At 43.4% G+C, this 25532-nt stretch overlaps 1 protein-coding gene across 2 annotated transcripts in view; it reads left to right on the top strand.

The window, feature by feature from the left end:
* The window catches only part of BCR (BCR activator of RhoGEF and GTPase), a 99651-nt gene that overhangs the window by 32627 nt on the left and 41492 nt on the right, over positions 1 to 25532 (top strand). Inside the window, exons 1-3 of one of the 2 annotated variants that reach the window (XM_074159267.1) lie at positions 17968 to 18041; positions 22912 to 22919; positions 25126 to 25151. In XM_074159267.1, the coding sequence (XP_074015368.1) occupies positions 17968 to 18041; positions 22912 to 22919; positions 25126 to 25151 (108 nt within the window). Of the gene's footprint in view, positions 1 to 17887; positions 18073 to 22911; positions 22920 to 25125; positions 25152 to 25532 lie in introns of those variants that run through there. The other variant, XM_074159266.1, reaches the window with a different exon arrangement.

The raw sequence follows: 25532 nt of genomic DNA, 5'->3' as shown, positions 1-25532 counted from the left end.
TCGCAAGAAATACCTCTTCTTTTTCCATGTGGAAGCTCTTTTCATCCCTGATTGAGAGCCTTGCTTTGTAGGATCACTCCCATGGGCTCTGCTATTTAAAGAATGGAAGAGTTTTTGGCATTGGATGCCATTGTGTACAATACTTCTCATATAAGGCATGAGAACAGAGAGAAAGACTGGCACTAGGAACAGGGAGATAGATTTGAGTAGACCTGTTGTTGTGTTGTGAGTAATTAAATATATAAAATAAGTAGCGGTAATAGTGCTTTATGCTAGTTTTCCGTTACACATGGTGAAACTAAATGAGAATCTGTTACTATTTAAAGAAACTAAGCAGGAGGGGCTTGTCCAAGGTGGTTCCCTCCTTCCCTTATATCAAACTCAATAACCACGGGCACTGGAGAGGGACAGATTTAAAATACCCATCAACTGGATGAGGAATAACTCCTGACATGAAGGCTTCTATTCATGGCTTCTCCTTCCCCCACTTGCTTCCCTTAAATATATATTTTATACACAGCATTTGAGCCTATTAGTTGAGCTGTTTTTGGTAGGTTCAAAATGGGAACATGGTGTTTTGAGGCTAGGCACGAAACCACAAAACTAGCTGAGCTGATTGCATGGTGCCTAAAGCTTCCTGGCGCATGATGCAGCCTTGGCCTCCCATTGTTTGCTGGGCTCCAGATGTGGAGGGCTGTCTACGCGACCTACGCTGTTGCATTCTTACGATCTCAGTAATGTACAGACAGCATTCAGTAGGAAAGTGGATTATTAACAGGATTCGAAGGAGGTGAGAATCTTTTACTGGGTGTGTCCTCTTCAGAGTTCCTTACCAAGCTGCATGGTGCAGCTGGCTGTGTTGCAGGCCAGGTAACCTGGCATCTGTACAGCTGTAGGGTGTAGCATTTGAAAATGCTTGGGACAGTGAAATAGGAATATTCACATACAAAAACTTTTCCAGCCTTGACTTCTTGGCAGACCTTGTGGGCTAAGCAAGAGAAGTCTTAGGTCCTTGGAGGATACAAGGCAAGAAGCAGCTTTACATTCTGGTCAGAGAGAAGCAATGGGGGGAGGCAAGCCTGTCCTATCTAGAGAGCAGATTGGAAACAAAATGCCTTTACTGGGAGAGAAGGACATGTTAATTCTCGACTGTTCTTAAGCCTGAAAGGCAAGTCTGGGTTTGATGAAGAAATTGTATATCCAGAGGGAAGCTCATTTTGCAATATGGTCATTCCAAGTTTTTGCTGAGAGGTGCGTTTTGAACACCTGTCTTTTGAATACACAAGCTTTCTTAATGCCTGCTAGTACACATCTCTCCGCATTCCCCAGTATAAGGCACAGGATGATTGCCTGCACTCCCATGTGCCAGTAGTATCTCCTGGTTGTTTACGTACACCTGGTGAGAAATAGCATCAATCAATAATGTCCTTGTGAGAGTAGTTCATGGGATGCCAAGATGTGAGATGGTCTCTAGTAAACACTGGTTCCACTTGTGCCATTTGCCTGCCCTGGAGTGGAGGAGTGGGGACTAAGCCCCTGTGTTTATGGGGTGCTCTGGGGTTAAGCACCACTTGGTACACTGCTAGTAGCTGTAGAGTTAATACTGTCAGCTGACAAGACCCCCTGTTGCAGTAACTGCTTTTCCCCAGTTCTTGAAGAGGGTTCATCCATAGTGAGTGCATGCTGGGTTGTTATGCCTCCGTTACCTAGTGTCTGTGTCTTCCCCTGACACCTTCTGCTGGGAGAAGTGCCAGCCTTATGTAAAGAGCCCCCTCTGAGAGTGGCTGATAGCCAGTAATCCCTTTAGAAAAGTCTGTGCGCTGCGAGACTGCTGGGCTGAAGATCCTGCTGTTACTAAATTTTGCATTTCACCCTTGGCTTTTTGCCAGGTCCCATGGGGAACTTGGTTTCCAAGAAGCAGTTATAGAAAAGGAATAGGGGCTGCTCTTCGCTAGGGACCTATCAGTCAGTGCTCATCCTTCCCTGTGGGAGAGAGGCAGCCATGGAAGGAGACTCACATGTTAGGCTCAAATCCTCATAACCGAGACACAGCAGCAGCAGGAATACTTTGTGGTAGTCTATTAAACTAGTCCCTTGTGTGAGCACTTCAGGTCCTGAGACTCACTGCCTTTGCTCCTGTGACCCTTTGCGCCTCTGAGGCAGAACAGCTGGTGTGTGTGACTTCAAGTTAACTTCAGGTTCAGTTTAAGATTAAATTTCCAGGCTTTGGAAGAGGGACCTGGCAGTTGTAAGGTCCTGTGGTGACTAGTAGAGAATAGGGGTAGTGATTAAGGCTGAGCAACCAAGTCCTTTAGTTAACATCCAGTTTCTGTGATGAACAGGCCATCATACTGCCACCCTTTGGCAAGGGTCAGCTGTGCTTTTTTTCCTTTATTCCCCTCGCTCTTGTCAACATCAGATGCTAATCATAGGCAGAGGAGAAACTGTACCTAATCTTGCGATAGAGTGTGGATCCTCATGCTCCTGTTGAAGAGGGGTGTAATAATCAAAGGCAAGAGACACCATCTGCTTGACATGGAACTGAGGATTGAGTACTTTATTCTTTGAGAAGTGGTTGGTGGGCACAAGGGTATGCTGGCTTCACCTAGGAAGTTCTCACCTTGCTCACTGAATTCAGCCTTCAGCTTCATGAAAGCTTTGTGTTAAGATTCATTAATACACATGGATCATCATTGCAGGTGCTTATGAAACTTCACGTTTTTTCTTGGCTGTTACATTTAAGAGTAACATGCAAAAGGAATGAGTTATGCATGTTTTGTTTTTCTTCTCCTCTCATTCCCATCTGTTAAAAACAAACCCATAAACAAAAATGAGGCTATTCCATCCTTTTTCATCTCTACTAGGCTGCTGTTAAAAGACAGCTTGCCCTTTATAAAATGATCAGTTAGTACTGAGCTCCAGCCCATTTTTATTTTAGGACAGAAGAGGCATGTTTCACTTCCTGGAGCTCCTTCTGTGTCTGACCACTTCTGGTCCACAAGCCCTGTGTTACTGATGTGAAACTAACAACTTAAACGGTTGTGATTATTAAGAGGAAGAAAGTGCCTGAGGGTATTTGTCATCTCTTTTGTGTGAACTGTTTCTTCCATTACTACTTGATGTCATTCTCTGTGGCATCTTTAACACCTGCTGGTTTTTATAGTCTACGCTTTTTTGATTGAAAGCTTCTTGGCCAAGGATCTAGGCTAAAATTTTCTCATGTAGCTTGGGTCCAAGTCTTATTTTCATGAATTACTTGGGCTTATGAGGTACCAGTGTGGTCCCAAAAATTCAACACCATGTACTGTACCAATATTGCCCTTTTAATTCACCTTCCTGAGATACCTTCCTTCTTTTCTGTTTTTCATGTTTTTGTTTTTAGGAGGAGAAATGAGTATTTGGGACAGAAAAGGAGCCTCTTGAAGGTGGTGGCTGTTGTTTTGTGGTAGTGATGTTCTGAAGAGGATTTCCATCGCCACATACAGCTTTTGTAATAAAATACATGCCAGCAGTGCTGGGTGGCTGCATTTTTATGAACTATATGAAATCTATACTGTGCATGCACCACGCTGAAGAAGTAAAACAAACCCCAGGTTAAGGAGGTTTTTTTGAGTCTGTTTTCTGTTCTGGCCAAACACTACTGTTGGGACAGGAACTGACTTTCCACTTTACTCAAGTGGATACCTTGCTTGGCGTATCAGGTAGCTAGTCCCACACAGCAAATTACAAGTAGTATTTCTGTCTTTCTGGTGTAGTAATACTGACAGAACTCTTTGTCTTGTCCCACTAATTCTTCAGTTATCTCAAACCTATCAAAGTGTGTGAGTCTGTCAGACAGTGTAGTTGTTTAAAAATGCTGCTGAAAATTACAGTGAAGCATTAATTCAGGAAACGTAGTGGCGTGCAGAGGTTTTGTAGAAAACCATTACTGTGCTGTTGAACAGTATCTGCTCTGTGCAGCTTGCAGTCTAAAACGTCAGAACTTCTATTTCAGGGCTGTGTCAAATTGCTTGAAGCTTTTTAGGGCTGGGCCAAGCATCAACACAACACGTCTTCCAAGTTTCTGTAAAAGTCCTAGTAAAGCAGTATCTAAATATAGTGCTGATGTACAAGTGTTCCTTTATTTTTCCCCTGTTGTGTTTTACTTGCTTCTGGTTGTACATTTATTCCATTTAAAGAGGGTTAGGTTTTTCTCTGAAGTTTTCACTCAAAATATTTGACTGCCTACAAACACGATATGAAAGACGAGATTAAAATAAATAAATGCATTTCCTATAAAAGGAATGAAGATATGAGGCAGCTAAGCTTTCCAGCAGCCAGCAGGCCACAGCTGTGCTGCACGGAGGAGCGCAGCCATCCTTCTGGGTGTGTGCTCTGTTACTGGCACAAAAATTAGCCATACGTACCATTTACTCAGTTCAGATTAAGTATCTGTGGCTGATCTTTTTCCCTTCCGAAATGGTCTAGTCAAGTCAGAAACCATGGCTTGTATCCTCTCCCTCTCAGGGAGGGAGCATAACTGCAAGGATTTCTTCTGTTGTCAAGCTATTGATCCCCTTCCAGTAAGAAGTTTATCCCATCTAAGATTTTTGTCTGCTTCCGGACATATAAGGAGTTTAGGTTGACACCATTCCTAAATCAGTCGTTTGGGGTTAGGTGGGGTGAAACTAGCTTCCAGTGCATACAAATCGATGTGAATTTGCATTTCCCCACCTCTGTTAACTTTAATTGAATGAGGCCAAAGAATCAGTTAGGTCTCTATTCTTTATAAAGTGTCTGGTCTAGATGCTGAGACCATATGTGTACTTGTAATGCATTTGGGCACAAAGTTCTGTGATCTCTTGTCCCACACAAAGGGCTTTTGGAAGCTCTGTGTCTATGCCTTGAAGATTTTGGATTTTATCTCAAAAACTTGATGTTTTTCTCTTCATAGCTGTAAGTGTACCTCCTTAGAGGTTCTCGGATTTGCAGATTCTTTTTCCTGTCAAAATACAGATTTCAATGTCAGTTCACGAGAGCATCTAATAGCCAGGGTTTCCACAGCCACTATTGTGCCAGTCATGGGCATTCAGGCCTGCTCATTGCTTTTGCTGAGCACAAGATGCTTTTAAGCCCCTTGTTTGAGGGCTGCAGAGAGCAAAGGGATGAGCGGCTCAGTGGTCCCTGACACAATGGGAGCTGGTTCCGATATCACCACCTGCCTGCTGGGAACTGCCCGGGGCTCTTCACCAGCAGCTGATGTGATGGTTCTGTTGGTGGTTGATAGCTCATGCAAGACAACCCCTGTTCCAGCTACTCCCACTTACTTTCCTTTTTAATGCTTTGTTCTCTAGCAAAAATGTTGCTTGTAAAGGGGGGAGGGAGGAGATCCCAGGCTATTATCTGCTAAGTAGGTTGTAATTCTGGTAAATAATTGATTTATTTTTTTTTCAAGCTTGAAATCAGAAACAGGTCTTAAGTGCCAGTGTCAGACCACTCTGATTATCACTCTTTCTGGAATTTCAGTGCTTCATCTTGGGGAATGGTTGTCTGGCTCTTTTGGGGGAGGGATGCCACTGGAAATAAAAGCAGAAATTAACTCTAAAACCACATGGAGAAAGTGTTTCTTTTGCTGCTGTGTTTTTTGTAAAGTTTTCTTGCTTTGAAGTAGCTCCTCTGGGATAAACTAATTCTCTAGGTCTGCTTCTGGCTTCTGTTATGCTCTGGACTAGCTGCTCAGACTCTCTCTTTACCTGTTTTTATTAAGCAATGGAATTTGGAAATGAAAGTGTTAGCAGCAGCATTGGTTGTGTCTGCTCTCTGTGTGTGTGTGCCCGTGCTGTACTGGTTAATCTTTTAAAATCTTATCCTGCTGTGCAGACTGCTCAGGCGGAGTCTGGTGTGGATTCCTTGAGTTCAGCCTGTATTTCGGCACAGCCAAATCCTGTTCCCAGATAGTTGGGACAACTGATCAGTCTTCTACTCTGTGTGTGTATATATATAGGTGTGTGTGTATGTATACATGCTTGGTGTACATATTTTGTGTTTATTGACACTCTTTGTCCACAGTGTTTCCCTAATGAGCTTCCTTCACCACTAGGGAAAGAGGTGGTTTTGTGCAGGAAAGTGGGTGTGGGGACACCCCCTGGAAAAATCTGTTTATTTCGTGACTTGCCTGGGAATGAGTCCTCGCTGTTGACAATCCTTAACCACGTCATCTTCGGTACAGCACTAGTGCAAAGGCTTCTCTAGGGCCTGCAGCAGAGAGAGCTGTTTTCACAGGTAAGTCCTGCTTTGCTCTCTTCTTTTGCACCAGCTGGTCAGAACTACAGCTTCTGAGTGCCCTTGAAGGGTGTGTGTGTAGTGGTCATAGCTGTCTGTGTACAGAACAGCTGTTGTGTACTGTTGGGGAACACCATCATCTACAGAGGCTGTTGCGTCTTACTTGGGGCTGGTGTGGTCCTGTTTTCCTTTGGATGAATTTCATTGGCATTTTAGTGCTTCCCCTTGGCATGGCTTCAAAATCACTTGTTGGCACATTCATGCTGTGGGATGACAGGGCTTAATGAAATGGTGGTGTAACACATCTGTGTTACCAAAACAAGCTCTCTCTCTTCTCATATTTTAATGAAACCTGAACAGCAATGAATCAGTCAATGATGCTGAAATGTAAAACAGTGTCGTTGGTGTCTGATGGAGTACACCATGAGCTCAAGCTGAGAGCTCTTTCCTCTCATCTGCTCTTCAGCTTCTCGGAGAACTGTGACTGGCACCACTGTACTGCTTGTTCCTGAATCACGCTTTTCTAAATGTGTTCTTCACAATCTTAATAATTAGAGGAGGACTTGTACTTCTAAAAGCAGATTCTGCAAAAGAAGCACGCAGTTTGGGAGGGAAGATGGTATGGTATGTCAGGTGAGAATTTACCAGCCCAGGACAAACCTTGACATTTGACCCCAACTACTGTAATCTAATCCAGTAGTTTCAAGGCAAAAGAGATGGGGAGTAGGTGGTGTTTATTAATGCTGGTAAGGAGCTGTGTTCTACCTTCAGCCTCTTTAATTAAAAACAAAAAATTAAATAATTTCTATATCTACCTTGCCATGGTTATGAAGGACACAGAATTGTTTTTCTTTCTCCAGCCAGATGACAGGAAGACGCTGAGCTTGGGCAGCAGCTGTGTTCAGAAAAGGTTGTTAGTGGTGTAGGCAGAGCCATCTGCCTAGCAAGGCATTTAGCTTGGGTTGCTTGTTCTAGGCCAAGGTGGCAAATCAATAGCTTTTTTTTTTTTTTTTTTTTACAGTGTAACAAGTAACATGTCAATGGCTAGATTTACAGTGTAAACAGGAAAATGGTGGCTAGCTTTATTGGCTTCTTAGTGTCCTAGCTGTGCTAGTGAGAAAACAAAACAATATGAAAAAAAAAAAAAGCCAAAGCAACTAATCCTGAAAGAGGTTGAAGATGTAGAAACAGAGTATTCATCAGTTACGTTTACTGGTTGTTTCTTCCCTTCCCTTCCCTTCCCTTCCCTTCCCTTCCCTTCCCTTCCCTTCCCTTCCCTTCCCTTCCCTTCCCTTCCCTTCCCTTCCCTTCCCTTCCCTTCCCTTCCCTTCCCTTCCCTTCCCTTCCCTTCCCTTCCCTTCCCTTCCCTTCCCTTCCCTTCCCTTCCCTTCCCTTCCCTTCCCTTCCCTTCCCTTCCCTTCCCTTCCCTTCCCTTCCCTTCCCTTCCCTTCCCTTCCCTTCCCTTCCCTTCCCTTCCCTTCCCTTCCCTTCCCTTCCCTTCCCTTCCCTTCCCTTCCCTTCCCTTCCCTTCCCTTCCCTTCCCTTCCCTTCCCTTCCCTTCCCTTCCCTTCCCTTCCCTTCCCTTCCCTTCCCTTCCCTTCCCTTCCCTTCCCTTCCCTTCCCTTCCCTTCCCTTCCCTTCCCTTCCCTTCCCTTCCCTTCCCTTCCCTTCCCTTCCCTTCCCTTCCCTTCCCTTCCCTTCCCTTCCCTTCCCTTCCCTTCCCTTCCCTTCCCTTCCCTTCCCTTCCCTTCCCTTCCCTTCCCTTCCCTTCCCTTCCCTTCCCTTCCCTTCCCTTCCCTTCCCTTCCCTTCCCTTCCCTTCCCTTCCCTTCCCTTCCCTTCCCTTCCCTTCCCTTCCCTTCCCTTCCCTTCCCTTCCCTTCCCTTCCCTTCCCTTCCCTTCCCTTCCCTTCCCTTCCCTTCCCTTCCCTTCCCTTCCCTTCCCTTCCCTTCCCTTCCCTTCCCTTCCCTTCCCTTCCCTTCCCTTCCCTTCCCTTCCCTTCCCTTCCCTTCCCTTCCCTTCCCTTCCCTTCCCTTCCCTTCCCTTCCCTTCCCTTCCCTTCCCTTCCCTTCCCTTCCCTTCCCTTCCCTTCCCTTCCCTTCCCTTCCCTTCCCTTCCCTTCCCTTCCCTTCCCTTCCCTTCCCTTCCCTTCCCTTCCCTTCCCTTCCCTTCCCTTCCCTTCCCTTCCCTTCCCCCTGTCAGTTTAGTTAAACTCTTGTTTTAACAGGCGCTTTCCTCTCTGCATGGCAGGACTTTTGGTCTGCTCTAGTTAAATACAGAAAATGGAATATATACATTGTGGGTTTTTTTAGTAACAAATCATGCTGTGGCAATCGGTCCATTTTGTTTCTATTAATTTGCTGATCTCTTCTACTTCTCTGGAGATTCCTGTTGCCAAACGTTGTTTGAAGTGGCTGTAAAACTCTGAGACAACTGTGAAGAACAAAATAGTAAATAGTATGCTGATCATGGCTGGAATTTTCATCCATTCACCTGACAAATGATAGAGTCACACTGGGTATGAGAGAAACAGCCCCCCCCCCCAATGTAGTTGGTACTGAGCACAGCAGTAATGCTGACCTGAACAGTCACATTTGCTCCATCCCACCTCTGTGCTCACTTATGCTGATGCATTGTGTGGAGATGATCAGTGAAATGGAATAGGGCTTATAAAATAACACTCTTGCTAGTTATTTTTAGCTTAGCCAGCTCCTACTGTGTTTTCCTGTGCTCCCTGCAAACACATCTGTTACAGGACAGTGGGGGAGACATGGATAGGAACCTACAAAAAGCATGGAGTCTGCTTGAGTCCTAAAACTTTAGCTCTCCTAATGCAGCCCCTGCATTTGTTGATAGTCTGACTTCTAGGTTCATGTGCTTACAACTATGGGAGGTTCGTTGTTTACTTGTTTGGGGTTTTTTAACCTTATTTTTCATGGGAACCTTTTATCTATTTCAGTCAACTGGCACCTCTGATCTAGTCAATGCTAAAGCTCCTGGTGCCTTTGGTGCAAAGCCACACGTGCTTATGAATGTATCTATCTGTCCACTTATTTTTATATTGAAAACTTTAATTCTGAAGAAACAGTCCTAAAATTTACTGTCTGCCTGTTAGACTTGCAGTGAATGAGAACAGCTAAACTTGGTGCACAATCCCGAGTAAGGAATGGAAAAGAAAACTGGAAAGGCGTTCCAGTTTTCTCTGGGATTTACTTCGCCAAGAACATCCAGTGGCCTGACTGCCAACATGAACTGAACATGGAAACCTTTCAGCCTGCCTGGGAAAACAGAGAACAGGAGAGGAATCTAAAGACAGACCCTGGGTGGAAACAGATTCACTTTTTGCTCTCTCCACGGCAGGAGTCTGAGAGTTATTCATCCATGTTATGGGGTGTTACGTTGTTCCATATGACTTAGTGGTAAACATTTAGGAGAAACACTAAAAAAATAAAAAAGGTGACAGGAGTTTCACTGTTTTGGGCCCTGGTCTGCCCTGTGAGTTAGGTATTCTCAAACTCTTCCTTGAATGGGTGGTACCTATGTAATTCAGGCCTGACCAGAATTTCTCTGTCTTTACCTGTTGGCAGCCCATTTGCTGGGAACATACCTCGTTCATATATGCGCGTGTTTACTCACTGATGTTTAGGGCTCTAAGTGATGGCGATTAAACCTTTTAAGTGTGTTGGAGGGCACGTAGCAGCCAGTAGGACGTAGACACTGTCAGGGGTCACAGAGAATGTTCAAGTCTTGTCTGCAGTAACTATGGGTAACTTTCTTTCCTGATGTTAGTTACATACAACTTGCTTGTAGTATTTCCTAAAATTTACAAATTGCTGTGGAGGCACCCTGTATTGGAAAAATGTGTAACCTGTTTTGCTTCTGATCACAACAGTTATCATCAGTTGGACTCCTCTATCTAGTTTGTGGTGTGCAATGGCTGTGCTTCCCTCCCAGCATTTCAGTTTGTTTGAAACTGATCCAAGTGTCAGATGTCTTAGAGAGATGGGAATTTACACCTCTGCTACTTTTTCCTTGCCGACCTCTGTGGCATGCACTGTGTCAGAGCCTGGCTGAATGCAGTGTGTGGATGACAGCTTGGTCTACGCTCCTTAGCGTGTAGCACTCCATGGTTGCTAAGCCAGAGTTGTCTGAAGCAAAGACAAGCAGTGGGGAAGTTGAGCTGGCTGGCAGAAGAGAAATGTTTGGAATTTGCATGCTACCGCGCGGTCTTGGCTGGTAAAAGGCGGACACTCCTGGATGATCAGCTTAGCTTCCTGAATTTTTCTTTCATGATAATGACTCTCTCAGTAGCCTTAGTGAGCAGTTCTCTCTGTCCTGTGTGAGGATGCCTTAGGCTTCCCTGAGGTGGAGAATGGTCTCAGTAGTACCAACTTTCATATCATGGAACCTCACTCTGCATGGGTGAATCTGTGTGAATGTTAAACCTGTCCCCAGGAAAACACCAGTCGGAGCAAAACACAACAGCATCTCTCAGTAACAGACTGCTACAAACAGATCAGACCTGTCCTGTGATCTCTGCATCAACTCTTCATGGAATATATGGGCAGATTAAAGAACTCTGATCTTCTTTTTTAGAAGTTCAATGGTCTGGGTTTGACACACCTAAAAGATTAAAAGTGGACCACAGTTAATTCATCTCCTAAAGACTTAAGGGTGCTGTCTACTACAAGGATAAAGCTCATCTGTCGTAGAGACACAAGTTTCTTGGAGGCTGGTTAATGTCTGTGGTCTGAGATCCCCCAGACGAGGGAGGGTGAGAGAACCACTAGCTGTCTTGCTACTTCCATATGCAAGGTACATTGCTTTCTTCTTCTTCCATCTCAAAAATAAGATGCTGTTCTCTGTCTCTGCATGCACTCGTACGTGTGCACTCACAATGTGCACACACAAACACATTCTTAACCTTAAAAGAAAATGAAACATTGGGTAAAATTACATGTGACAGATACTTGGTTCTGCAGCTACTTAACACGCTGGAGAAAGATGACCTATTGCAATGGGCAAGGGGAGGATGCAAACCTGAAATGGATCTGGTGATTTCAGGAAAATCTGCTGAAGTTTTGGATTCACAGAACTCCTTTTTTGGTTGCTGTATAAGCTGTAGTCGTCATTCCAGTGTCCAGTTACGTATTTAGAAACCTCCCTTCCAGGGATACTGTTCCACTTTTGTCCTACTCCCTAAAGAGTGTTTCATTGCAAGTTGTCAACATACAGCACGCTTTCAGAGACAATTTTGTGTCTGCCCGCAGAAGGGAAACTGCAGCTTGGCTGCAATGTATGAAATGGCTTGTTTAACTCTGCCTTGGTTTTTTGTGGTGACGGGTGTCTCTCGTGGATGGGCTGTTATGTATTTCACTGCAGTTCTATTTCTGCAAGCCATGCTCCCAAACAGCTTGTTCAGCAGTGGTAAGCAAGATCATCTTCTGTGAACACTTTTCTTCTATGGCAAACGATGGGGTGCCTTGTAGGAGTCTATCAGTTAGCACCGACGGCTGAATTCTCTTAGTGTGCTTAATGGAGAAATATGGTTTGAGGCCATAGGCAGGCTTGGAGTTAATTTCTGTTACTTTTTGCGTTTCTGTTTTCATGCTCATCTAATACTAAAGAATGAATTTGCAAACTAATGGGATCTTTTTGTTGCTGAATGAGTTGGTTTTGTATTTGAATGGGAACTTCAGGTTTCACTGAACATCTTTACCTGTAGATGTACTGTCTTTACATAGAGAAGAGATACAGAATATGAAGGAGATAGTTTGTTTTGAATCTATTTAGCGTCCTAACAGAGCATTTGTTCATCAGTCTGAAAAGAATAAAGCAATAGGGATTTGACATGGCAAATGTATCTACTTTTTTTTCCCTTTGATACTTGATCTTCATTCTGAGACAGGCTCCTGATACAGGTAGACAGTGTAATTACTGTTTGTGGATCTCAGTTTTGTGCAAAAGCGTACAAAGTATTGAGTGCACAGTTTCTTGGGTTTGGAGATCATGATTCAGAAGGTGTCAAGGAAATAAGCAAGATGCTTAGTTTTCCACAGTTTAACTCTTCTATTTTTTTTTTTTTAGAAAGTGCTGCTGTATTCCCTAGGCAACTGCATTCACAGCCCATCCACACTGATGTACTTCTACATGTGCTCAGCACTGGGCCTGAATCCCTGATCCTTCTCCAAGTAGCCTGGCTGGCACTGAGAAAATTACCTGATTCTGTATTGTTTATCACTAAGCAAACAGTACTATGTAAAAGCTGGAGCTAAGGTTGAAATGGCATATTAGTAACTTACTTAAAGGATACAAAACCAACCAACCAACCAAAAAGTAAAAAAAAGAAAAAAAGTGTTGCATTTTGGTAACTTATCCCCAAACCAGCCATGTGTAAATCCCAGGAATTGATTAAGCTTCAGCCTAAAGGAAACTCAAGCAGTGTTTTGCTAATACGTGTTCAGTTGCAGTACAAGCTTTTAAGTACACGCACCCCTGAACTACCATGCACGTATCCTTTCCGTTTGGATTTCTGTGCATGAACTAGATCAGAGAGCTGATCCAGCTTAGAAGGGAAATGTCAAAGATATTTTTCTTTGAGCTGGCTGAGTTCTTTATCTGGACCATTGACATCTGTGGAGTTACAGAACTAAGGGGATAAGAGGGGAAAGGGCCATGCAGTGGTTTATGGCTTGGTGGGGGAAACCTTAAACCTCTTTTGCTGCCAAGACAATGCATTGTCAAACTATGGCCTCACACATTCCCTGGCACAGAAACACACAGTCAGTGGATGCAAACTGCCTTAGCTCTCTTCTGCTCTGCAGCTGCAGGAATGTTTTTGGAGTGAGTACAGACATTACAAACTTGTGTTAGCCGTGGTACCCTTTACAATGAAGCCACAGTGATGTGGGGCTTTGGCATGAAGTGCAGCTCCCCTCCCCTTCCAGGATTCTAGGTGTTTACTTAGGCGGGCAGGTCTGAGCTGCTGTGGCTTCACTGCTCTTTTAGCGGGATTAGCTGGAGCACAGTGAGCTTGGAAGCTTCTCTGCATGCTGCTGTTAAGCCTCTCAAGCAGCTATGGATGTTGTGATGCTGCGAAAGTATGACACACGCTTTTGAACCATTGTGTGGCCCTGGATTAGGTGCAGCTAATCTTTCTTTTTACTTAGAAGTTAATTTCTTTTTCCCTTCCTGCTTTCAAGTTAGATCTACGACTTGATTTCATATTTTCAAAGAATGAATGTGGCACCCAGCAGGAAGGGTGTAGACAACAGGACAAGGGAACAGTGTTGCTGTGCTGCCTCTTAAGTTCCAGTGAATTTGTGACTAACTAAATTTGTTACATTCTTCCTTACCCCCCAGCCAGGTGAAATCTGAGGCAGTGAAGGAGAGGAGCAGTTTGGAAGAGGGGAGGAACAGGAAAATAAAGAAAAGAAATATGAAGTTTGAGAAAACCAAAAGAAAATGAAAAGGGGACAGAGATGAGAAAGGAGGTGAGAGGATGGAAGGAGTAACTAAGGAGGGGAATGGTGGAGCAGACTTAAAGCTGGAGCAAAGCAAAGCCAAGTCAGGGAGGCCATTGCTTTCAGAACCAAAGGTAGAAGTAAATGCTGGAGGTTTTTAAGCAGAATGTGTGAATTGATGATGAGCCTTTGTAGCCTCAGGTAGTTCATTGCACCTGAGGATGGTGCTGGTGCAAAAGAGGGGTAATGAAGGGAATGTCAGTGGTAGAAATAGCTACTCTTAGGGGCTGAGAGGGCTCATTTCTGTAAGCCACAGCTGCTGCTCTTCTCTATGGATTTACCCAAAGAGGAGGAGAAAGGGGGCCTGCTGGTGAGGTGAGAGAAGCATGACACACATGGAGTACTGTCCTCTGTATCTCTCTCTGATGCTCTCTCAATTCAATATGTTTGAGCCCATCGTTCCTGCATGCCTACCCTTTTTCCTTAGTTGTCCTCTGTCAGCAATTGTCTGTTGTTCCTGTGTTTCATCTTTGGCTTTGATGGCTCGGTTACCAGTGGCTTACTGGCTGGCCCCAAGAGGAGAGTAAGAACCCTCTTAATGCTCACCCCACCTGAGACACTGGCTAAGAAACCAAGTGCTCTTGCTTGGGCCCAGCTGCTGTCTTCACTTGCCATCTACAATAGCGGCACCCAGAGCAGCTGAAAGTGTCTGAGCAGGTGAGCTCCTGGCACTAATCTCTTTGCTCCAGTCTTTTTGCTCCCAGGTGGAGCCTGAACAGCCTGTGCAGCACTGTGCTGGGTTTAGGAGATCTGAATAACCTAGTTTCCTTAGCAACAGTGGTCTCTTTAATCACAGAGATACGAGTCTACCTCTGTTATTAGTATTAAGACTTGCGTAGTGTATCTGGCTATGGAAATACTTTGCTGCTTTTGGAAAAAAATGGTAGAGTAAAAAGCAAGAAGGTCTTTCTGCTTTGGAGATAATTAAAATCTCCATAGGTGGATTTCAGTGATGTACGCGGCAATAATAGAAAGAAGAGGGATTATAACTACTTCTAAGCTTTTTAATGTGTGGAAGGATCCCTGGGGGATCCAGAAATAAAGTTTTAAATGCTGTGTGGAGCTTTCTGTGCACAGATCTCATGGCTGTCTGTGACACTGATAGATGCATTCCTTGTTGAGATGTGTTATTTTCATTTTTATGGAGAGGGAGACTAAGTGATTCAAAGGTAGCCTGAATTTTGTTGCAAAGCTAGGAATAAATCTCCTCTTCTGAACCCAAGTCCTCCACCTGCCCTTTCCTTCAGTTTCAGATAAAGGTTTCCTTGTGCAGTGGGAGACAGAACATGTTACGGAAGGTAGAAGTGTGAAGCCTGCTTTTTAGCAGGAGAAAGTAAGGAAAACTGAAAATACTGTGATTCACTGCAAGCCTTTCTGCTAATATATTTTAGTCTGCATTCACTCCCCCATTAACAGAAGTGGAGCAAACTATAAATTTTGAAAGTGAGCACTGGGAGTAAAAGAAATATTTCTGCCTTAATTTCTGCACAGCAACATGGTCTTGTTACTGGATGTGTGCAGGAGAAACTGGTTTGGATAACAGTAGTTTGCAGGAACTTCTGAAGGAAAAAGAACTCTTGCTTGATCAAAGGAATGAAGCATATGTAAGTGCCCAGTACTGATGTTCCTCCTTGGATAATGCCAGTGTTAAATTGTCAGTAATATCTTGCAGGCTTCTTGGGTTAGAAAGTTGCACAAGGCACAGCTGAATGGAAAACAGATATCTGAAAACTCCTCCACTGAAGTTATACGGTTTTAGGGGCTTGGGCTTTTTTTTAAATTCTGTTTTGTTTTTTAATACAGCATAAATAGTGCAGAGAGGCAAGGAGACATTCATCCTCCTTCCTATTTATAATTCTCATTTCTGGAGTCAAAATCGTCCCTTAACCTTCCAGCCAAACAGAAGACCATCCATTGTATGTGTGAGGAGGGTATTTTTGCTTTTTCTTGTCAGTGTTTCCTTGGCTGTTTGGGTAGTGCAAGGTGGCGGCCGTCCTGTCTTCTCTTCCTCATTCTTTTAGCCAAAGAGTTTTTGAAAATTCCAGCATGAGATTTGTTTTGCTTGTAGGTGTTGTAGACATCATCCAACTTTGGGATATTTAAAGACCTCTTTTGTTTGTGACTGAGCATCCTTATTTCAGCAACTCCCTTTCAAGCCTCCATTTACCAAATTAACTTAATAGGGTGTCTTCTAAATGGTTGGGGAGCTCTGGAAACCTCTAACATCTAGACAAGAGTCCCTTCTAGAGAACGTCCTGTCCCTCCCCTGACACCTTTTTTTTTTTTTTTTTTTTTTCCTTCTCCATTCCTGTGGTCTTGCACAATCTAATGAGTCTTTTGAGGAACTCAGAGCTTGAGCACAAGGTAATACCACAAGCGGGTGGGTGACATAAAACTCATTGACCTTGTTAAAATAATATTGCCATGGTCCTTCAGCAGCCTAAAGGCCTCATATACAGCTGTTATTTAGCTGGGTGGTATTTGGTACGAACTGAGACAGAGGCTCACTTCTACAGTGAGTTTATTGTTGGATTTTCAGTATATTGTTTGCGTAAATTCCCTCGACCAGCTCTCCCTCCTGAATAAGCCTCGTGGATCAAGTTTTATTCTGTTCCACACAAAGTTCACATCCTTTACTGGAATGAGTCATGCTTTAACTGAGTTTACTGTGAGGGAGGAAAGTGGGCTTTAAAATGTTACTCCTCCACCCTGCCTTAGTGATGTATAACAGGATTATTAGTATGCTTGGCAGCTGCTGCTTATTATTTCGCAGAACCTGGATATTTGTGAAAACAAGTAAAAATTGGTTCTACTTGTGTTCAAGTGTGAATTAAATACATAATTTTAAACTTATAAGACAAAAAAGCTATTCTTTTTTTTTGTGTGTGTCTTTGTCTTCCACAAGGCTTGCCTGCTTCTGTAAAAGTGGATCTAGCTTATTTCCCTGTGGTTATTTTTCAGTTTTGGGAGAAGAGTAGCATTTTGTGACTTGTGCCTGAAAGAGGAGAAGGAACCTGACCATTTTGTGTTCAGTGGCCCATGTGTGGCTCTTACTGTTGCACACAGGACACTTCTGGGCTTTGACAGGTGAAAGTGCTTCTCAGGCCCATGTAACTCATATGTAAGGTTGTCTCCAGCTTCTCTCAGGCAAGATGTATGTAAAGTCGTGCCACTGTGCAGAAAGCAAATTTTGGTCCTCTGTGTATGTTTCTTTGTGCAGAGAGGTAAAAGTCTTTTTAACCTATTGTAGAGGAGCTGCTCAGTGTGTGTCCTTAGCAGGGATTTTGCAGAAACCAGTCTCTGTACACAGCTACTAAAGACACCAGAACCGATTTTATTACCCATCTTTCCTGCAGGACTTGGTTGATATTTCATGCAGTAATGGTTAATTTGACTCTTCATACCACCGTCCTTTTTTGTTTGTTTTTTTGTTTGGGTTTATTGGGGGGGTTGAGGTGGGAGTAGTAGGAGGGAGCAGGGTGATGGTTTGTTCATTTGTTTAAGGAGTTAGTCTCAAAATTGAGGAGGAGGGGCAGCCAACAGAAGAGAGCCGCTTAGGATTTTATTTTTAGCAGTAGGCTGGTTCACTTGACATGTAAGACCTTTCTTTCCTGGTCCTCTTGCTCCTAAGAGGTCTGGAAAGAGTTATGTTTCTCCCCTGAGCGTATGATTATCTATGATTGCTAAAATGGCAGGGGCATCATCTGTTCTTGTTCTACAGAAAAAACGGGGTCTGTTACCCATACCCACTGCATTCCTAAACCCAGACTGCATAACTTTTATGGACCCTGCAAAAGGATTTATTTTGATGCTAATGTTTTTGAAGGAGAACTTAAGGGAAGGAGCTGTGATTAAATGAACGCCAATGTTAGATATTAGGAAGGACTTTACCTTTTAGGACTTGGAATGAGTGAAGTGAATGCTTGGTGACAACATGAGTTTAATTAAATTTACGCCTCCACTTGATCTATATTTAACTATCACTGACTCTGGGTTTACTGATAAGTAATCATAATAGCTGGGAGGCTGGCAGTGCCTTGGTTGACCAGCCTGTCGCCTGTCCAGCTTGACTGACCAAACAGATTTTTCTCCTGTGTTTTACAGATGCTTCGTTCAGTGGCACACCACCTAGCTATGCGTATGATGCAGACCGTGCTGAAGAGCAGAGGCGACATCATGATATGATGCCCTATATTGATGACTCGCCATCATCCTCACCCCATCTCAGTTCCAAGAGTCGGGGCAGCCGAGATACTCTGTCTTCAGGGTCTCTGGAATCTACAAAATCAGTGAGTCCTTTCCTGGCTTTTTGGAATTGGCAAAGCCTTGTAGGTTTGCAAGGGATAAACTGCTTTAACCAGGGAGCAAAGACAGGGACTGCCAGCACTGCAGGACAGATTACCTGACATAATATAGCAGTGCCTGATTGATACTGTATATTTAAAGCTAAATTGAGGCTTCTAGATGATGCCAAGCCTAAACTTCAGGGATAAGTGGTGTGTGTATGATTTATTTTTTATTTTTTTTTAAGTCTCAGTTTCTCACTCTGTGAATTTTAGCGGAGAGAATTGGTGATTAATTGCTTTTGAGAGGGTCTCTAGATACCAGATATTTTGGAAAGGAGACTCTGGAACAAAACATCTTGCATTATGATGTGCCTGTATGTTGTCATTGCCTTTTACAATGGCAAGAGTTACTTTCATGTAGGTTAAAGGCTTTGATAAAGCATCTGGAATATAAGATCTGTTTCATTCACCCTGTGAAAATGGAATAAGAGGAATTAAAACTGCCAGCTCTGAAGTGTGGTGACTTTGGGTGGGAAGTGGCCACTTCTTAAAATGATTTTGACTATTCACAACACAGCTAGCTGTATAATCAAATATGGTAGATAGATAAAAAGTTCAGAAGAGACCACCCAGCCTGACCTGTGGTTTGATGTGGACCTTCAGGCTATCTTGCTTTATTTTTGCTTCAAGTTCAGTACCATGGCTATAGCTTGGAACTTAAGGAAAATTTCTATTTTTGTTTTTACAGTAGTCTTTAGTAGAGAGTCTGCTGCTTGCCTTGGTAAATAACTTGACTGCTGTCTTCACAGTCAAAAATGTCTTAGTCTCAGCTTGAATTAATCTGTTTCACATTCAACCTTTGTTTCGCTTTATCCTTTTGCTTCCTAGGTTGTAGAGCACTTCAATCCCAAGTTGCTCTTTCCCTGAATATCTTTGTCATCTGCAAACTTCTGGTTTCCCCGTCGTTCATAAAAATGCTCAATATAACAAAGACAACTGTCACTTCCTTCCTACTGTATTTCTACGAAAGTGTAGCCAAACAACCTTGAATTCCCACATTGTAAATGACACTTTGAAATCTGTCATTTAAGTGATTTAACTTATGTGTTGGCTTTATACTGTTCTGTCCTCTTAATTGAGATGTCATGGGAGAAGATGATGGATATTTTACAGATATCAGTGTACTAGTAAATCTACACCATCAGCTTTATCAGACAGTTTTATTTATCTTGCATCAAAACGATTTCAAGAGTCTGACAAGTTCCACAACCCATTGCTACTTAGCATTCATTATATACATCCTTCTCTTATTTGTAACCATTACTCTTTATTGGTTAGTGTCACGTCATATGCTTCCTTACTTTTTTTCTAGGATGAATGTTAGATTAAGAAGCCTACTTGAGACAGTGTTCTTGTTCTTCTTTTTCATTTCTAAATATGCATTGTCAAGATCTCTTAAAGCATTATTGAGTACATATATTGTTGATGTTTGCGTAATTTTATTTGACTATAAAGCATGGAATTTAGTTTGCTGCTTGTGCTTTAGTTTATTAATTGAGATGCTTTTTTATCTCTCAAGATGAGAATTCTTGTGATATGTAAGAGGCTTTTGAATGAAGAAATGATCATTAGTAAATTCAAAAGCTCCAAGAACATTTTAATATTGGCTTCAGATTTCCAGGTTATGTTTCTTAGGATGAAGAAGATGCTATGTGACTACATAGAGCTGAGAGTTATCTTCAAAGAACCAGTTGTCATAGTGCCTGTAACTGGAGGCCTGGAAGAGACACTGCCTAAGATTTAATCTTGTTCTTTATTTGTTTGAATATTGCCTCATAAGCATTTAACAATAGTTCATCTCAAAGTGGCCTTAATATTGCTAGAAGGCTGCCTTTTTAAAAATAATTTTTTTAACATAAAAGGCTGCTTTATTCTCTCTGACTATAAAAAGATGTTTTATGGCTTCCAAACGAAAGAGGTGTTCTGATACAGAATAGACTTTTATTTGTCAACCTTGACTGCTTCAGTTGATCCTGGCCGTAATTAGTCCACAAATGATGATGCCAGTCATGAAGGACGGTCCATGACAAGGAGGAAGAGACTAATTTATGTATGGGTGCAGTATTTCCCAAACAAGTTAAACTTTCTGTCATTGTGACTTGTTAGATGGCTTTTACTGAAGTTATGTTTTCAGCTGTAGTGGAAAAGATATCAGTAACAAAATTGTGTCGGACACACTGTGCTGAGCTAAACACATAAAATGTGTTGGACCAAAAATACTGGGACCTATGTCTTTTCTATTTTCTCTTTCACTACACTTGATTAGCAGAAAAAATTTTTTGTTTCCGTGTGTTTGCTTTTATAGTTGTCTCCTTGCCCTTTTACTTCTTTCTCAGTGCCTGCAATTATTTCTGAAAATTTTAGATTTTTTACCAGATTCTGACCTTTACGACCAGAGTCTAGAAGTCAACAGTTAACTGTATGTAACAACATAACGCATGCGCTATATCCACCACTTGACAAAATATTAAGATTGTGAAGTAATTCAGACGTTAAGAAATTACTGTGGTTATCCAGCCTTGCCTTGTGCCTGTAGCCTTGTCTTGAATGTTCAATTACACAATCGTGTCCTATTTTTTTCTGTGGCTCCTGCATCGTTCGGTGTATGTAGTGAATGATACTCACTGGATTCAATGTTTTACCTCTAGAACTATGTGTACACCTTATTTACAGGATACTGTGCAAACCCTGCTCTGAGTACAAAAGTACTCATTTCCTTTTGGCATGACCATTAACTCCAAATGCAGTTGGAATGCTGCACAGGTCTTAATTATCCTTGCAATGTTCCTGTGAGATAAGAGGATGGTATGTTCACCAACCGCAGGTAATCAAGGCAGACAGATTATAGGAAAAGCGTCTGCTAATTTTGAGTGCTTAATGTGAGATGTGTTCTGCAAAACCAGGCTCTGACTTTTAATGCAATTTTCTTCACATTTAAAGTAAAATTCCTTTAATTTCACTTGCAACCAAGAGTTAACAACATTCCAGTCAGGCACACAGCAAATGGAAAACACTGCAAAAAATGATTTTTTTTATTATTTTTTTTTTAAATGTAATTCTATGTAATTTGCTTAGACACAGACATAGCAGCATTCTGGTGTGATATTCATCTGCCTTATCCATGAGACAAGCCTTCCTCTTGGACACTGTGTTGTTGCTATCTGGATATTGAGGGCATTTTACTTTGACTTATTTTGTGGACTTGCTCTGGGCTTTGTATTTTTCTGCCAAGTTTTTGACTACATCCTTCCATCTCCTTATAACAGCTATAGCCTTTGGTTGGAGAGTGCATCAGGGTTCCACCTGGTCTACCCAGCCACCATAGACGAAGTGCAGAGTGGCAAAAGCAGAGTCTCTTTCTAAAAGAGAATGAAGAGATACCTCCTGGATTACTTGTGGAGGGGCTTCGTGTTGTTCCCTCAGTGTTTAGGGTGACCAACTCCCAGCACCTCATGTTATGTGTTCCAGAAGGTTTGTGGTGGTCTACATTTTGTCGTTTGGGATCTGTTTTCCAATCCCCTCTACGACCTGCATCATATAAGCAGACTAAAAGATGCTGGCTGGTCTGCCTCCAAACTGCACCACTACAGCCACGTCTTATGTGTCCATATCCCACCTGCTGTGTGTCCATTGCACAAACATCTGTTGCTGTCCAGGGAGGGTGATGAGAGGGGTACCAGCATTAGCTTTGTGTGTGACCTAGAGAGGACATAATCAACATGGGTGTTTGTAGTGTGGATATCAGCATCCCCTGACTCATCATTTTTGTGGTAAGGAGGCCTTAACAAATGTTTGCATTGAGCAAGCTGGGTCGTACCCCCTCTTCTGGCTCTTCCAGAATCTCGTGCGGAGCTGCTGATGCGTGTCCTGGCATAAAGCCAATGCTTTTGCCAAACTTTGACTGTTGCTCTTGAAGCAAGCCTGCAGGGGAAAGAGGAGAAAGGAGAAAAAGGTTCCACTAATGCTTAAGTTGTTTGTTTATTTAACTTGAGACGTGATTTAATTTTCCTGAACTTCGCTTTCTGTAACAGTTGAACTGTTGTGACTGAACTTTCCAAAAATTCTGGAAACCTGTCTTGGAAAATGTCAGCCCAAATGTTTGCCGAATAAGACACTGCTGGTAGCTTCAGAAGGTGTCAGACAGTGTTTGTAATTGGTAGTGATAATTCACTCCCAGAAAGAGAGAGAATGTGTCTGTCTTCCCCACACAGCTGGTGTGAAAAGTGGAGAAGATATGTGGATAGAGTTAGAAAAGGACAGAGGGAGAGCTTGCCACAGTATTCTTGGGGCTTAGGAAGGTGTTGGGACAGCTGGGAAGTTGGTGACTGACACCCTTCACTAGAGACCAGGTATTGCCGTGAGTTTTGGAGTGGTAGCTTGCAGCCTGGAGGCTAAAGAGACTGAGGGGATGGGAAGCTTTAGCCATTGTGATCCTATTGCTGCTACTCATGTGGGGAGAGAGTACAGCAATGGGAAGAGTAGAAATAAGAAAGGCCTTTAAAGATCTTCTTGCCAACAAAGCCAGGCTCAAAGACATGTGGAGCTGAGGGTGTGGGGCTCTGTGGAGGTGGGAGCAGAGCGGCCAGCGGAAAGGCAGGGCTGGTTCCACCCCCCAGGAAATGAGGGGAGTCACTTTTCTAGAGTTTAGAAGACAAGGTTTTTGCCAGAACAGATTCTCCAACTCTTATGTTTATCGTGCCCAGGGAGGCAGGAGTGCTAAAGCTGAGCAACTAACTCCTACTTTCTGTTCTGCTTGGAGGGGAACTTGGCTGGTACTTAGAGATCTCCAGGTAGAACATCTCTTCCCTTTTCTGCTGTGCAGCCCATGAATGGTGCAGCATTGCCAGCCATTGCAGGTCCTCAGTCCAGATTCTTTTGTTCTCGCTTTCTGCCAGCTCTGTGGAAAGCAGGGCTGTGGCAGAGCAGGTTGCGGACTTTTCTCCTAGCTTGATCCCAAGGGGGTCCAGAAAAGTTGACCTCTGAAGCTACATCAATAAATGAGATTACTGCTCTGCTTAGTACTGCTGCTACCTTGTCCTTCCCTCCAGCATTTCCAAATGCTCTTCCTTTCTTCCTCTCAGTATTTGGTTTTGTTTGTGTTGTTTTACTGTCACTTTCCCCTCGCCACCCCCAAAAGATGCAACTTTTCCTTTTTATTCTCCAACTCTTTGCTCCTTAAGGGCTCTGCCTGGCTGTACAGCCCTTCCTGAGGAGAGCTGGCACACCAGTACTGATGTTATAAATAATGTTGGCTCCTCTCCCTGCTCCTTCCCCTCCCTGCATGGAGCATGATCCGCTTGATTACGGAATTTGCCCTGTTTAATATCACCAAGACAATGAGACACCTCCAGCCTGTTTAGCAGAAGCTTTCAAAGATATTTACACTTTAAAAATTGAATTAAATAGTTTTTCTCTTTTGTAGGCTGTCAGCTTCTCTATGAGATTCTGAGCTGTCCTTACGGGAAACCTCTCCTTTGAACACATTCATTGCACAGCATATGAACACACTGTACCAAAGGAAGGTCTGAGAGTTAAAGTGCCTTTTATACGCCCACTTTGAATCACTGATTCTCATTACAGAACTGTGCCAGCAGCAACCACTTTGCAAAATCTTATGTGCTGTGGTTTCTAGATTCTTAATCTACGTTCTTCTAACATTTGCAAGAAAACAGTTATTGCCACTAATTTAAACAACAACCAGAAGCCCCGAGTTCTTTAAACAAAGTCAGGAAGAGCTGAATCTGTCTATTCCTTGGAGCTGGTGAATCTCAGGCTTGCAGTAATTGAATACAACATGCAATGCCAACCTGGTTAGTAAACTAAAGTACTTAGGCTGACAAGCTGTAAACACATTCGAAACAGCCATGGCTCGGAGCCAGTGTATGCACGCTCTTCTAATGTCCTCAGTGCTTCTAACCACTCTGGCCTTCATTCAGGTCGCAAGATTGCACTTATGACTGTGACTCAAATCTTTTAGTTTTTAAGTCTTCAGAATAGCAAGAAGCACCACCCAGTTGAGAAGAAAACACCAGAATCTTATTAGCATGAGAAACCTGTGAAACTTCCTTTATACAGCTTTCCACCTTCCTTTCTGTGTTCTTTTTTTTTTTTGTAGTTCGCAAGGACTGGGAGCAGAACACCGGTTTCTTGCTTGCTTTTTCAGAACTGGCTGGGTGTTGGGTCCTCACAACTCCCATGGCAGACAGGAATGCTCTGGCTGCTGCCCCGTGATAGTCTTGTAAGATAGATTTACTCTGAACCGTGTGGTTAGGAAGGTAGCCAGAAGATGGAAGGGCAATGGAGAAAGGCTAGAAATGGATGCTGGCATCAAAGAGGTAGGGACAGTCAGAACGTGAAATACTAGTCAGTCTTGTACAAGTAAAAAACGGGCTAACCAAGCTGGACTGTTGACCACCTGGCACTCCCTGCTGAGTGGCTTGAGTTTGCCAATACAGGCTGCTCCCCACATCCTGCTGGGAACACCCCATCTGCACTTTGGTTAATAGGTGTATTTTCCCCTAGCTAATGTGGTCTGGTAGATGTGGTACCAGCTCCTCCTCTTGCCACAAGCAGCTCAAAGATTTCTGACTGCTTGCTTCTTGCCAGGGTAGGGGAAAAGAGTCCTCAGCCTTGGCAGGTCTCCCTGAGCTGGTGGGGAGCTTATACCTACGCCCAGGATGTTCCCTCTCTTCACTGACCTTCTGCCTGGGGTGCAGCAGCAGAGCAGTCAGTGAGGCTGTTGTGGTCACAGCGTTGCTCTTTGTTTCCCTTTTTTGTCAGATATTGGCAAAGCAGAAAATGCCCTTGGCTCTGGGTGCCTCACAGCTTGGTGCGCTGTAAGGGGAGAGTGGAAGGACAGTCTCACAGTATCTCTGCCTGCTAATTGCTCTGTCTTGTTTTGGGTGAGCAGGTGAGCCTGTTCCCAAGTCTGTAAGTGAGGAATGTTGTACTACCAAATAATAAACCTGCTCCTCTTCTTCCTGATGTTGGCACCAGCTCCCAGCGAATTTCTCAGTCCTGGAGTACGCTTCATAACAAGCGTGACTTAAAAAGCACCCTGAGGCTGAAGAAGCACAGGGGCTGTTTTCCAGATGTTCATCTACCAGCCAGAGATGCCGCTCAGTGCAGCCCCAGATGACATTGTCAGAATCGGCTTCCCTCAGCAGGAAGCTCTTGTCAGGGCACTGGCTCTGGGGAGGAAAGACGGAGTGGCAGCACAACGCAGACAGCAGCGCCCTGGTGTCGTATTGATCCCTGACACAGCAGGAGCAGCAGGAGATCATCTTTTCACGTATAAGGAATCTGTATGTAAATTTGAGGTACTGCATTGGAAACCTTGTAATGTGCTGTGCGATTGTTGCATAAACTCCCCCGGGGGTTTCTTCAGCAACTGCTGCACTGTA

The sequence above is a fragment of the Numenius arquata genome, chromosome 16, assembly GCF_964106895.1.
Source record: "Numenius arquata chromosome 16, bNumArq3.hap1.1, whole genome shotgun sequence".
Lineage (NCBI taxonomy): Eukaryota > Metazoa > Chordata > Aves > Charadriiformes > Scolopacidae > Numenius > Numenius arquata.
Note: the sequence above shows the minus strand (reverse complement) of the source record. Positions and strands in the feature narration are given on the sequence as shown.